General features: G+C 38.2%; 2 protein-coding genes across 2 annotated transcripts; one reads left to right on the forward strand and one right to left on the reverse strand.

The window, feature by feature from the left end:
- The first annotated feature begins 682 nt into the window (after nt 1–682).
- LOC5568299 (protein TSSC1) lies at nt 683–2103 on the forward strand. The gene is made up of 2 exons (XM_001652126.2): nt 683–918; nt 979–2103. The coding sequence occupies exons 1-2, from the start codon at nt 877–879 to the stop codon at nt 2029–2031; spliced, it is 1095 nt and encodes a 364-aa protein (XP_001652176.1). The 5' UTR covers nt 683–876; the 3' UTR covers nt 2032–2103.
- Nucleotides 2104–6951: 4848 nt separating this feature from the next.
- LOC5568298 lies at nt 6952–13316 on the reverse strand. Its single transcript, XM_001652125.2, has 2 exons — nt 12399–13316; nt 6952–7617 (listed from the first exon to the last, which is right to left on the reverse strand). The coding sequence occupies exons 1-2, from the start codon at nt 13162–13164 to the stop codon at nt 7079–7081; spliced, it is 1305 nt and encodes a 434-aa protein (XP_001652175.1). The 5' UTR covers nt 13165–13316; the 3' UTR covers nt 6952–7078.
- Between the last annotated feature and the right edge of the window lie 516 nt (nt 13317–13832).

Consider the following 13832-nt stretch of genomic DNA (forward strand, 5'->3'; position numbering starts at 1 on the left):
TGGTTTGGACACTGAAACAAGCGTTGCAGTAATGAGAACCATGAACGTGTTTTTAAATTTACTATTCCAACCACGATTGAGCTATCATGAACGCTTTTTATTTGCGTTTTGTCCTCTCTCAATCCAACCGCATCGATAGCCGAGCGGTAAGCGTTCGCGCTTGGCAATCGCCAGATCCTTGGTTCGATTCTGGTCTGCTGCAAGTTTTTAACCATGATATAGTAATTTTTACTATACAAATGGTGCCATGGTAAAATTGAATGCTTAAAATATTCTAAATAAATGCGAATTTAATCTGCACAAATCAAGTGGCGTTGTGTATTTTATTTAACCCTCTAATATAGTGTCGCACCGCCACCAAACCGGATCGCGCCAGTGAGACTCGCGACGCGCCTCAACTCGCGCGATTTTGAAATCAGTTTTTTAGTGTGGCGCTGCATTCTTACGATTTTTATGAACAAAGCACACTATTCACTTATTAGCTGCGACGCACGGGGCCCGAGAAAACAATAATTATAAATAAATGTTGGTCTTGATTTCTACCGGATACATAATATTTTCAACCGCAACGCTGTTCTCAGTGGAGAGAATGAACAACATTCGCCTTCATTCGTTGTTGGGCGTTTCGGGGAAATGCCCGATGCCGTCAATTGACAGGTTGAGCTGTTTTGTTTTTGTGTTTTGGTTGTTGCGTCAAATTTGTAAACAGTATTTTACAGGAAAGTTTCTCATTCCCCAGTAGGATCGCAATCATCGAATTTAATTTTCAAATACATGAAATAAGTGATGTAATTTATTCACTAAACTACTATTAAATACATGACCTTATAAACAAATTCAAATCGATATAATTTTCTCGGCTAGTGAGTGTGAAACATGGACGAAAATAACTCACTGGTTTACGGTTTGGAGTTCCAGGTATGTGTTTTGTGATATCAATAGAAAATCATATTTGAACCATCTTTTCCCCGTTTCAAGGCCCGGGCACTAGCATCAAGGCAGACCGAAAGCGACCAGGTCCGTTTCTTCTGTGCCACCCAGTCGTTGAAACCGAATAACCAGTTGCACGTCCTGGATCTCAACGAAGACAGCTGCCCTTCCCTGGAGGCGAAAGTGTTCTCCCATCCACTGGGCGAAGTGTGGAAACTGACCGCCAGCCCGCACGATGGCAACACGTTGGCCTCTTGCTACAGTATCCACCGGGGCACACAAACCACCATGCAGACGGCTTTATTGCGCCTGCCAGATCAGTTTGAATCCAGCGAGGAGTTCCTGCAGTTTGCTGACGTAGACATTTTGAAGACGGATGGATATGGGGGAGAAATACGGGCAACGGAATTTCATCCAACCGATTCGGCTCTACTGAGTACCGTTGTAGATGGGAAGGTGTTACTATTCAACCGGGCAGAGGCCAGTACGAAATTGGTAGCGGAAATTAACGCCAAACACATGCCCAAATTCTCCGGAGGCCGTTGGTCCCATTTCAACCAGGGTAATCAATTTATAACGCTGTTCGATTGCAGCATCAAATCGTACGACGTCCGGGATCCGAATCACTGTGCGTGGACCATTGAGGATGCCCATAGTCAGCTGGTTCGTGACCTAGACTGCAATCCGAATAAGCAGTGCCACATCGTCACGGGGGGAGACGACGGAGTGATGAAGATTTGGGACTTCCGGAATACCAAGGAGCACGTATTTGCCCGGAATGACCATCACCATTGGATTTGGAATGTACGGTACAACACCTATCACGATCAGCTGCTCCTCTCCAGTAGTAGCGATGGCAAAGTCCTGCTGACTTGTGCCAGTAGTGTGAGTTCGGAGACACTGGAAAGTGGCGGGGACAATCTCAGTGACAAGGAACAGCTGGCCGATGGATTGTTGCAAATGTTTGACCAGCATGAGGATTCGGTTTACTGCGTGGAGTGGAGTACCGCAGATCCGTGGGTGTTCGCTTCGCTGAGCTACGATGGGAGATTGGTAATCTCGAAGGTTCCCAAACAGTACAAGTATCAAATATTGCTGTAAGCTTAGGTCTATTATATGAATGCATATTCCGTGATCGTAAATAAATTATTACAACTTAAAACATTAGAATTATATTCCTTGAACTTAAGAATATCTTTTGAAGGATGCGATTACCATAGAACGGGGTAACTTTGATAGTTTTTTGGCTGGGTGCTGCGGTCTGACTCAATTTGCTTGTCAAGCGGGAGCCTGAATGTCGGAGCCAAACATTCCAGATTGTGGTTATGTTACTTGTGAGAGAGTAATGTGATCTTGTGAGAAAGTATTGTAATCTCAGAGATAAAAAATATATTTATTTTTGTTATTTCTTTATATTGCAACAAATTGCTTAATAGTCTAAATAATATTTAAGACTTATTTCAACAACAGTGTACCTAAAATACACACAAGGAAAAATACTTGACACTCCATGCGCAACATTTTGTCGGTTGAGTATTTCTTCTCTTTTTGGCTTTTGGCCACCCAAATAATCTTCAAAATCAAAGCGTTCGAGATGCTAACGCCATCGGTGTTTCCGAAATTGATTAATCAGAATCGTCGTTTTCGATGTTATTCGGTTTGAAGCTAGGAATCGAGTTCTCGCATACTCTGAGATAACGTCCTAAAAGCCATTGGTAGCCACCTGTGTAGCTCGTTGTTTCTGGGCAGAAGAAGGAATAAGCATCCAAACCAACATCACGGGCAGGTAGATAATGATCCTTTCTTCCTCATAGCGTTGTTAAATAGCATGAAAATCCATTCAAATGCTCAGAAACAACGAGCTACACTCATGGTTACCAATGGCTTTTAGGGCGAGATCAGAAGTTATGCGAGAGTTTATACATCTTATTAGCTCACCTTCTTGATTGAGGGGGTATGCTACGGCCGGAATAATAAAACCATCGACATGATCCTTTCAATTGCTGCTCCGGCAACTTTTGAATGAACTCAGCGTTGTAATCCAAAGGCACAGTCACATAAAAATGGAATAGATCCACGGACTTCTAGCAGACCCACTATTAGCCGATTTCACAATGAAAAAGTCATTCAAGCTAGGACGCATTCAAGCTCTCCAGAGAGAGATCAGAGAGCGAAATTTGATAAACAGAGAACTCAAAGTGACGTTTGTGGGACTAATACGACAAACTCAATTCTTCACAAGAAGCATGTTTCAAGACTTGCTTGAAAATAAAAAAGGATTCAATTCGCAGCACCCAGTTTTTTGGGAGAAAATCCAGGGCTGGTAGTAAGTCACTTTTTAGTGACTTGGTCACTTTTTTCGACCTGATCACTAAAAAGTCACTATTTTCGACAAAAAGTCACTATTTTCAGAAAAATGGTCACTAAAGTCACTTTTTTCCTGGTCAGATGATAATGAAATCTTAGACAGGGATAGCTTTTCAAACATAATCAAAAATAAATGGATATTTATCATTATCAGGGCAACTAAAGTGTCAGTTGCAACCCAAACTCTGCTCGCGTCGGACGTACTTCTTTGTCTCTCTTGCTTTCGTTCGCAGTTAGTATAAAATGTCCGGTACGCGGAAAAATACTCTAGTGGTAGACTTTAGTGTCCTCCCCGTTCGCCCTGATGTGGCAAAAGTGAAGGATTTTTTGGAGAATGAAATAAAGCTCCAGCTTACGGACCTTAAAAGCATACAGTTGCATCACACGCGCAACTGTGTGCTAATAGAAATGAATTCACAAGAAATTGTTGCTCGCTACCAATCCGAGCATAATTGGAAGCGTACAATGCTTTGTGGTAATACTAAATTTCGGATTCCGGTCTACATCGATTGTGACGCAGTGACGGTCCGGGTCCACGACCTCCCACCGTCGATGAGTCACGTTACCGTTGCTGACCACATGATGAAATATGGAGAGGTGATCTCCATTAGAAACGAGAAGTGGAAGCACTACTTTCCCGGGATATCTAACGGAGTGCGAGTTCTTAGGATGAACTTGTTTCGACAAATTCCTTCCTTCATCACTATCGAAAACGAGCCTACAATGGTTTCGTATATTAACCAGCCCAAATCATGTCAACGATGCGGGCAACCGTCTCATCCCGGCGAGAAGTGTCCAGATTCAAGTCCCACACCTCTTAATAAATCATCGCGAACAGCAACAACATCCAAATCGTCGGACGAGTTGTTCAATCAGGATGACTTTCCTCCGATTAACAACAACCGGCAAAAATCACCATCTCCTGTTCGTGAAAATGAGCCAGCAGATGCGAAACAACAGAACGACGACGACAATAACGACGACTGGACGATTGATGACAATGCGTCAAACTCATCCACGGAACACAATGGGGCTACAAATAAGCGACGACGATCGAGGCGGGTCAACGAGAAGAATGAAAAAAAAAAAGCTTGTTCTGATCAGTGTTCCCCAAACACTGATCACACTGCGACCGCTGTTTCATCGGAAGTTGAAAAGGGTTTACCGAATAATAAACATGTTAAGGGTTTAAATTTTTCTATTCATAATAGAAGTTCAACTTTTTTCAACTATTCAATATCGGCTCTGTGATGCTGAATATCGGCGTGTGAGCCTTCAAATAAATGAAATAGTAAAAAAAACTAAAGTGTGATTTTGAAATCAAAGTGTTAAGATTCTTGACTCAAGTAAAATGGAGACTCCCGACTAACTTTCTGGAAGAATTCAGGTGAATATTCCTTAGTCATTTCCAACGGAAAATGTAAAAATTTCCTGGGAAAAGTTTTGGAGAAGATATTGGCAATACTTAGGAAGCGACTTCGGGAAGAAATTTTTGTCCGAAATATTTGGATAAATTTTGACACAACGCAGGACTAATATCTAACAGACGTGCTGAATAAATTACCAGTGATCTTTCTGCAGTAATCTACGGCTATAGAAGGAATCCTAAACCTGCCTCCTGAAAGAACATCATCAAAACTCCACTATATGCCTATATACTATAATAGCCAAAGCCAAAGACGATTACAAATAACAACAAAAATTCAAAAAGTTTGTCATAAACTCGTCCAGGATTTCAATAGCAAGTACTAGTTTTGCTAGGAACCATTGCAGATATTACATTAGATATTCCAACATATAAACTATACATGTTTTCATTGATTACCTTTGGGCAGTTTTATACATGACTATGGTCAACTCTTTCTATATAAAAAACACGTTACTCTAATGAATGCTTGAACATTATGAGACGATAATAATTAATTAAAGATGATATCAGTGACTATTCCCCAACATCAAATCCACCTGTTTATGGAGCAACTCATATGAGCAAAACATATGCGATATCTATCGTTTATTGTTTGCTTTATGATCTAAGTATTAAAATTAATTAAAATTAGTCATTTTAAGGGTTGTAGATCAGATAAAACGTGTGGTTACGAGTCGCCACTGAATGATATGATTGTTTTCAAAACCTAATTTAGTTATTGAAACGATCAATTGAAATATAAACATTTTAAGTATGCATGGAATTATTTTCTAAATCTTTATGCAAGACATTCATCGAATTTGGTTTGTCTCGAGTTGGCCAATAATCAGTTGTGTTCTAGAGTTACCGTTGTTTATTTGGAAGAAATGGTTTAACTTTACAGAAATTCTGTCGAAAATTTAGCTTGAGTGTTAATATTTCGTTGGTTTTTGAACTTGTAATTCCGTAAGAATTTTTTTTTCAGAATACTTTGAAATAAATTCACGATTTTCACCACAGTTTTGTCTTCAACCAACATTTTTCCACCGATTTATTTCACAGATTTGTTGAGAAATGCTTCTAGTAATTCTTCAAAATCTTCAATGAATTTTACCTGTTAGTTCATCATGAACAGGAATTATTCTAAACATTCTATCACGAGTACCATAGTTCATGTATTTGATTTTTTTTTCGACTGAAATCAGAAATATAAAATAGTAACCTATATTAAGTTAATGATCGTCTCGTAAAAAATGGTATGTGAAATCTTCAATGAGTCATCTTTTTGCCTCATTCCAGATAGCTTATTGCTTAAGATTTGAAATTACTGCAGTTCTTTACATTCTAAATTCACCCAATATGTAGATTGGCTACACATATAACGTATTTTCATTTCTAGTCATTTTAATGACTAATACTTGTAATTTTGAAGTCACTTCTAGGTCACTTTATGGTCACTATTTGGTCACTATTTTGATCATTTTGGTCACTAAAGTCACTATTATTTTGCTGTCCAACTTCTACCAGCCCTGAAAATCGGAATATTCTGAGCATTCTGTTTGCAGGATTTTTATTTTACATTTTTAAAACAAGCACTTGTAAGATTGCATAACTATTAATTTCGAATGCACCTATAATTTTTCATACAATCTTAAGTCGGTTTTCGGCATTGGGATAACTTGATGATACTATTTGATATCATAGCAGTTGGTACTTGATTGGATTCATAGAAAAAAATCACCTTCAAAAGTTTTTGTTCAGTCGAAACAAACATGACAAACACCATTTGATTTGATAATTGATTATAATTTGTACAAAATAGATATCTATTGATAATCATGTTTTGACCTTTTTGACAAAGAATCTGCCAAAAATCGATCGTTTTTGGAATGTAAATAAGCTCCTTTTTATTTATGGAAATATTATGTTCTAGATCCTTGATAAAAAAAATAGTTGTTCACGAAAGTGTTCAATTAAACATGTTTGTGAGTCTTAAATATTTGCGGAGTACAATATAGTAAAAATGTCATAATTTGGTTTTCAAATTGTACTCGACTAGACCTATAACATGCAGTAGATCAATTTAGATGTTTTTTTTCTTCATTGTAATGCAGTGTAAATGTACTAAATAAACTGATTACGTTTTGACTTTCAAGCCATTTTTTTTTGAAAATCATAAGTCACTACTATTAAATAGCCACTGGCTACCAGCCCCGATATTGTGATCGTAAATAAATTACTACAACTTGAAACACTAAGTCTATATTGTTACTTGCAATCTACATTAAAGGGTGTACAAATCAATAGCAATGACTGATGTAGACAACACTGGTGCAGAAAGTCCTTAAATTACATCAACAGGATAAAAGTACACTATGTCCGTCGCTGTTTTACGTTAATTTTCGGTTCCTTCAACGTTTTGGGAGCTGCCTTTCGTCGGGGTCTCCCAGATTCGTTGGATTCTATACTATTGTGATCGCTACAATTATCTTCGATTTTCGGTTTCTTGAGATCGTTGTCATTGGCGAACGCATCGATGGATATGTCGTGCAGGCTGAGATTCTGTTTGGTCAATGGCTTCAGCGACACAAACGGCACGGGTGATAATCCGGCAATTCCGTGCGGGTAGGACGGTTTGGGCTTTTGCGGACGACCTCTCTTCTTCACCACAGGTGTGGACGAGGCAGCGTTGGAAATCGTATCGTTATTGACAAAGCTGTTCTCTTTGTTGGCTTCGCGCTCGATGAGGGTCGTTAGCATGGAATCGCTGGCCATACGCTTGATAGAAACGGGGCGTAAGCTCTGGTCCGTAGTTGGATTCAAATCACTTTGGGTGCTCTGGTCACTAACGCCCGAGTTGCTAGAGAAACTACTGACCTCCAGTTGTGTGCTGTTCCGTATGGTTATTTGTCCTATAATAGAAAAATCATTGATTTGTTCAATGTACTTAGGAACATACAATTATGATCAATACGGTATGACCCCTTAGGAGTAATAACTCCCAGAAATTTATGATTTTCTTTGTCTTTTTTATGGTATTCAATTGGAGGTGCATGGCAGCTTTACTCGTCAAGACTGAACCCTCGGTCTGGCTTTTGCCAAGTTTCCCCTCTACAAGAACCAATACTCAGACGGACTTGGCAATGGCGCCCACATGAACACTGTTTTTTCATTAGTATTGTGACGTGATAGTTATTGATTAATACCCATATTCCCTTGCTTCTGAGAAAAGGAAGCATTGTGCAAATCAGCTACTCCATTAGAATTTCTTTGAAATGTAGTGTCATTACCATACTGTCTTATCAAAATAATTTTGAATATTTTTACATTTAAGTGTCCTTTTTAGTCGTGTTATTGTGATTACTTCTGTCTTTTACGTAAGTCTTAAATGTTAATTATCGTCAAGTCTCAACAAAATCAGATTGTTTAGTCTTAGTTTTAGATCATTTCGTTATTCTTGTTGTTGAAAGTTTTTATTGGCCATATGTCCTTGAAGAAATGAGTCACTTTCCTTGTCTGTTCACCAACTAGCATGTGTACCTTAAGGCGAAGTAGGCCGTCATTGAAATTTGTATGCGCTGTTGTTGATTGTTGCTAATTCATCTCACGATTTCGAATCAAAGAAAATCAGTTGGTTTTGCACTGATACACCTGAAAAAGTATTAGCATACTTTATGCATGTTAGCGCGTACAGTGATACTTTTCCAAGTCAATATAAACTATCAAGACTGAGTTTTATCACTTTGAAATGCAAGCTGAAAAGTCATCAGGCCAAAACGAATGAGGGGCTACTTATCCTTAATGATCAATCGCAGCGGCTTATAAGTATACTTTCCATAGCCATTAACCTTCATCCAGCCAACAAACTTTTCACATGCAAAAGACGATTCTATAACATTCCCCAGAAAACCATTCCCCCGAAACCCATTCCCCAGAATTCCATTCCCCAAAATCTCATTCCCCAGAATTTCACTCACCAGAATGAACCATTCCCCAGAAAACCAATCCCCAGAATGGACCATTCCCCAGAAAATTATATACCTACTTTAAAGTTTTGAAATAATCTATTTAAAAAACTTGAAAATTGAACTCCATACAAAGTTGTTTACAAGTACATGAGAAGATTAGCATTGGTGCTGCTAATTATGAACACTTTACGCATAATTCAAATTTCATTTGCAAATGAACTATCACAGTGGTTTCACTTTTATTGGCACTTATGAAAACTGATAGATCAGTCTATGGGGAAACACATTATCCAATATTTATTAAAAAGAATACAACTCATCACTACTCTGCACCAGTGCTGCATTTTGAACTGAACGCCAGCCAAAAATGAACTGAACGCGTTCCTTTTTTGAACAAAAACGCAGTTAACATTGAACTCTCGTGCAAAATTTTGTCAATGTTCAAGAACACCCCGTTCACTTATAAATGCACACTGCAGCCTAAATACGAAAAAAAAATCAAACTATGTTGAATTCATATCATTCCGAATTGATGGTACCATCGATGTTTCTTAGCATCTTTTGTATGACTTTGGCGTGGAAATGCGTTGTGTATGAGCCTTGGGAACAATTTTCTTTCCGCGTTCGTTTTTCAGCTCCCATGGGTTCAATTTTTTGAACTGATCAATGTTCAAGCCTACTTGATCCCTCGTTCAAATATTTGAACTGGAACGCAAACTGAACGCGTTCAAATGCAACACTGCTCTGCACAAAATAGAGCTAGGTACACCCTTCTTTCGGTATAGTAGATTCCAAATGTATAATTTCACATGTATGTCCAATTTTTATCAAATGTAGTGATGTATGCAGCTTTTCATCAATGTTTTAAGAAGGTGCATCATCTCTTACTTTTTAGGGCTACACCAATTAGAATAAAGACGTTCGTAGTATCATATTATACGTTTCCGATATAATGATTACGTAAACTCGGCAGAATAAAAACTTACTATTCTGCACATTAAAATGATACGCCCTTCTTTGCGTCAAGTCTAAATTACAAATGACTTGTTTAATTTTGCACAAAATAGTGATACACCCTTTTTTCAGTCTTATCCTGTTGACGATATAGACAAAATTTTCCGTAAGGATACCAAATGGCAAGAAGGCATTTGGCATGATTGATTAAATGATCAAGGACCATTTGATATAATGGTCACTTGGCCTATGACCATTTGGCATGACATGAAGAACATCCTTTTTGAAAAGAAGGAGCATAAGTATGGCTGGATGGCAAATGGCTTTATACCAAATTATTTTATGCCAAGTGACCTTTTGCTATATGGGCTCTCCATCGATATATTTTGCCTATATCATTAATGAGATAATACTGAAAGAAGGGTGCATCACTATATATGCAAAAATAAACATATAGTCTGTATATTTTATGGGAATGTATTAAAAAAGGGTGTATTATAATAATATGCAAAATACTCATGAATAGGAGGATTAGGGGCATATTGGACACGTTAGGTAAATACTTATTTTACATAGAATGGAAATATGAGATCCTCTTACGTTAGAATGCCGGTCTTTGTGGCTTTTTTTCTCAGACAACAATAATCTTTCGTATAACAATCCAACCTAAATGTTATAGACGACGGGTTGGATGCTCAACTTGCTGCTCAACACTAATGTTTAAAGTTAGAGCAATCTGAGCAAATACAGGTAAATGCCATAGTAATAACATATAATGCCACTGATAACAAATCTTGTTGAAAATTTCTTTGAGTTATGAGTAATTAAAAACTTTCATGAGTCGACGTTCTTTAACACGATATTGACAATATTTATTTACTGGAATTATGTTAAACGTTATTTCCATGAATAATTAAAATACAAAGAGATTCCTGTACTAAAAGATTCGATGTACTTCTATATATGCACATAAATCGACAAGTTATATGAAATCATTTCGTATGGCTCGAGAAAATTTGCAGTGAAATAACTTTATTCATAAAAAAATGAAACGTTTTAAATTATTTTGTTCAACTGTAAGTATGAGCGTAGCCGGTAGTCTATTCTCAAAATATTAGGAATTGATTAGGATTATAGGATAGCGAAAAACCTTCTATAGCAGTCTAGAAATATATATACTGTATACAACAACCTTTCAGCAAATAAACTCTCAAACAGATTTTTCACCGCCAGATATACAGTGCCAATGTATCAGGAATGCTATAATGATGAACGAATGTAAGCGTAGGGAAACGGTTTATTACTGTCAGTTTCGGGTTCTAGCCAATGCTATGAACTGTGATAGATACATCAACTGTGATATATTAAGAGTGGTAGATAGAAGCGAGTGAAAGATACAACTACAAAGTACGAGGAAAGGGACGGGCCTGGGATTGAACCAATGACCTTCTGCTTATGAAGCTGAAGCGGTAGCCATTAGACCACCAAACCCGTCTAATTAAAACTTCTATCATCGTGATGACCACAAATTAAATTTACCTATTTTGAATATGGTGAGACCCAAAATGGCCCACAGAAATATTGAGATTGTTGACTGACCCGTGATTCATTTTTTTCTATATGTATTTCTGTATTCCTAAATTCGAAAACGTTTGCTGAACACATGAACGTTCTCAATGTATAGAAAATTGGAGAAATATTGTTACTAGCGCCACCTTGTAGATACATTCCCATTCTAGTTTTTTACCGCCAGCCTGCTAGCTCTTCGAGATCTAAATATTTTGCAGCTTAAAAAAATATTGCTAGCGACACCTAGCGCATGAATTCTCAACAGGATGTTTCACTGCCAAATATCCCTTGATATGTTGAACAAATTTACCTAAGCTTATCAGTATCTCAAGTTACAGAAAGTTTGAGAAATTTTTTTATTGGCGCCACCTAGGGGATGATTTTTCAATTAGATTTGCAAGTGCTCAAAATCCTAAATCTGCTGAACAACTTTGCGAAAAACACCAAACTTTCTAGCTTATCAATATCTCGTAACATAGAAGATTGAAGAAAATTTGTTACTATCGCCACCTAGCGAATAATTTCTTAATCACGGCCAGATAGTCCTTGGTCTACTAAACAAATTTGCCTTCTAGCTAATCAGGATCTTGGGATAAAGAAAATTGAAGAAAATTTGTTACTAGCGCCACCTAGTGTAGAAATTCTTAACTAGTTTTGAAATTGCCAGATAGTCCTTAGTCTGCTGAACAACTTTGTCGAAGACATCAATTTTCTAGCTTATCAGGATCTTGAGATATAGAAAATTGAAAAAAATTCGTTACTAGCGCCACCTAGCGGATAAATTCTCAATTAGATTTTTTACTGCCGTATGGCCCTCCTCAATTTTTTCAACATGCTTGCAGTCTCCATACAAAATTCTTTGCTTTCTTTGTATAACAATATACAGTACTGTCCTAAATCATTGATAAATAATATTTGAGCAGCGAAAGTTTTATGAACTTTGTTGATAACACATAAAGTTTGAATTCTGTGGCAAATTAAGCAAATGAATCACCATACATGCTGCGAAACTTGCATGCATGCTATGATATTTTAGAGAACAGCATTATAATCAACAACTTTAAATAAGATAAATAGCGGTATTTTGATGCTTGAGACAAACACAAGTTTCGCACTGCATCTTACGGGGACGTTATTACTAGGCTGAGGATGACCATTCTTCCTTTCTTTTACCTTTAAGTGCTCTTATATTTTGTACATACCTTTCGTATCAATCGTGGCGCTCGTGGCATCAATAGTTATAACCGGTGCCGTCAGGGTCACATTAGACGTATCTGTCTCCTCTTTCTTTTCGCTTTTCTCCTGCAGACTTTCTTCGTCGCTTGGCTGCCTCCCATCCCGTGAATCTCTCCGCTGGATGTATTCTTGGCTTTTGCGCATCGCTTTGACCACCCGATTGGTATCGATGGTTTCGAATGATTCATCGAAGCTACGATTCCGGGATTTCTTTCCCAACCGTTTGACCAACGGACTTTTGGATGGAGTCGAATTTGCGTCCTCTATTTCTTCCTCTTCCTCGCCAAGCTCCTCGGCCGTTTCCTCGCCTTCCCGGGCCGAAATTTCGTAATCCTCCATCGAGTGGTTTTCGTCCTCCGCTTCCTCGATTGCCGCTTCGTCCACATACGGTTGCCGTTCCGCCCGGCGCTTTTCGTAGAATATTTCGGCCACCAGTCCGCGCGTCTGTTGTTCGTGTTCCTTTTTGGCGTGCTCGTTGAAAACCGTGTTGAACACCGACTCGCTCTGATCCCGAACCGATCCCATTATCTTCGTAACCATTTTGAACTGCTCCAACAGCTTCTGGACCATGTCCCGGAGAGTTTTGTTTTCAATCCTGTACTGCATCAGTTCCGCATTTAAACCGTTAATCATCTCCACCTTTTCCTTGATTTCTTCCTTCAGTTTCTGGTTGCTTAGTACCAACTGCGAGTTAATAAGCTTGTACGCCGCCAGGAGGTTGTTGTCCCCCATCTTGCAGCCCCCGAAGTGTCCCCAACAGTTTATTTTATAGAGATAAAACCGATTATTCTGGGCGATAGAAACCGAAATTTTGGAGCCGGTCAACTAACAACAGTAACGTTTGACAGTGCTTGCTTTGCTGGTGCCCTATCTGCAGTGCTGTTGGTGTTTGAAAATAATTCGTGTGAAGCGTCGCTTTCCATCTCCGCCTGTGACTGAAAATCTGAGAGAGAGGAGACAAAAAAAAATAAATGCACGGGAAAACCATTTTACCTATAAGCTAAGTATGCTGTTTCGCTCAAGAAAAGTAAAGAAATTTCTTGATTGAATGGGTCAAGAAATTTCCTACACAGCAAAAAAAGTTGTTGAATATTACATCGAAACCGCTGCAACCAAGTCATTCCCTCGGTTGTGTAATATTACACAACCCGACGTACTCGAGGGCTTTTGGTGTAATAAATGCGACCGATGTAATTTGTCCGATGTAATATATTCAACGTACAGAATACGATGTAATCGATACAATGTAATATGAGAACTATGTAAACGAAGCGATTTAACGGAAAACTCGATCACAAATTCTTTTCAATGGTTGATCAAATTGCTTTTTTTTCCCTTTTCTCGAAGTTTTACTCAAATTTAAGAATTATTGATAAAATATTTATAATTTTGAAATAAAT

Source organism: Aedes aegypti, chromosome 2 (genome assembly GCF_002204515.2).
Source record: "Aedes aegypti strain LVP_AGWG chromosome 2, AaegL5.0 Primary Assembly, whole genome shotgun sequence".
NCBI lineage: Eukaryota > Metazoa > Arthropoda > Insecta > Diptera > Culicidae > Aedes > Aedes aegypti.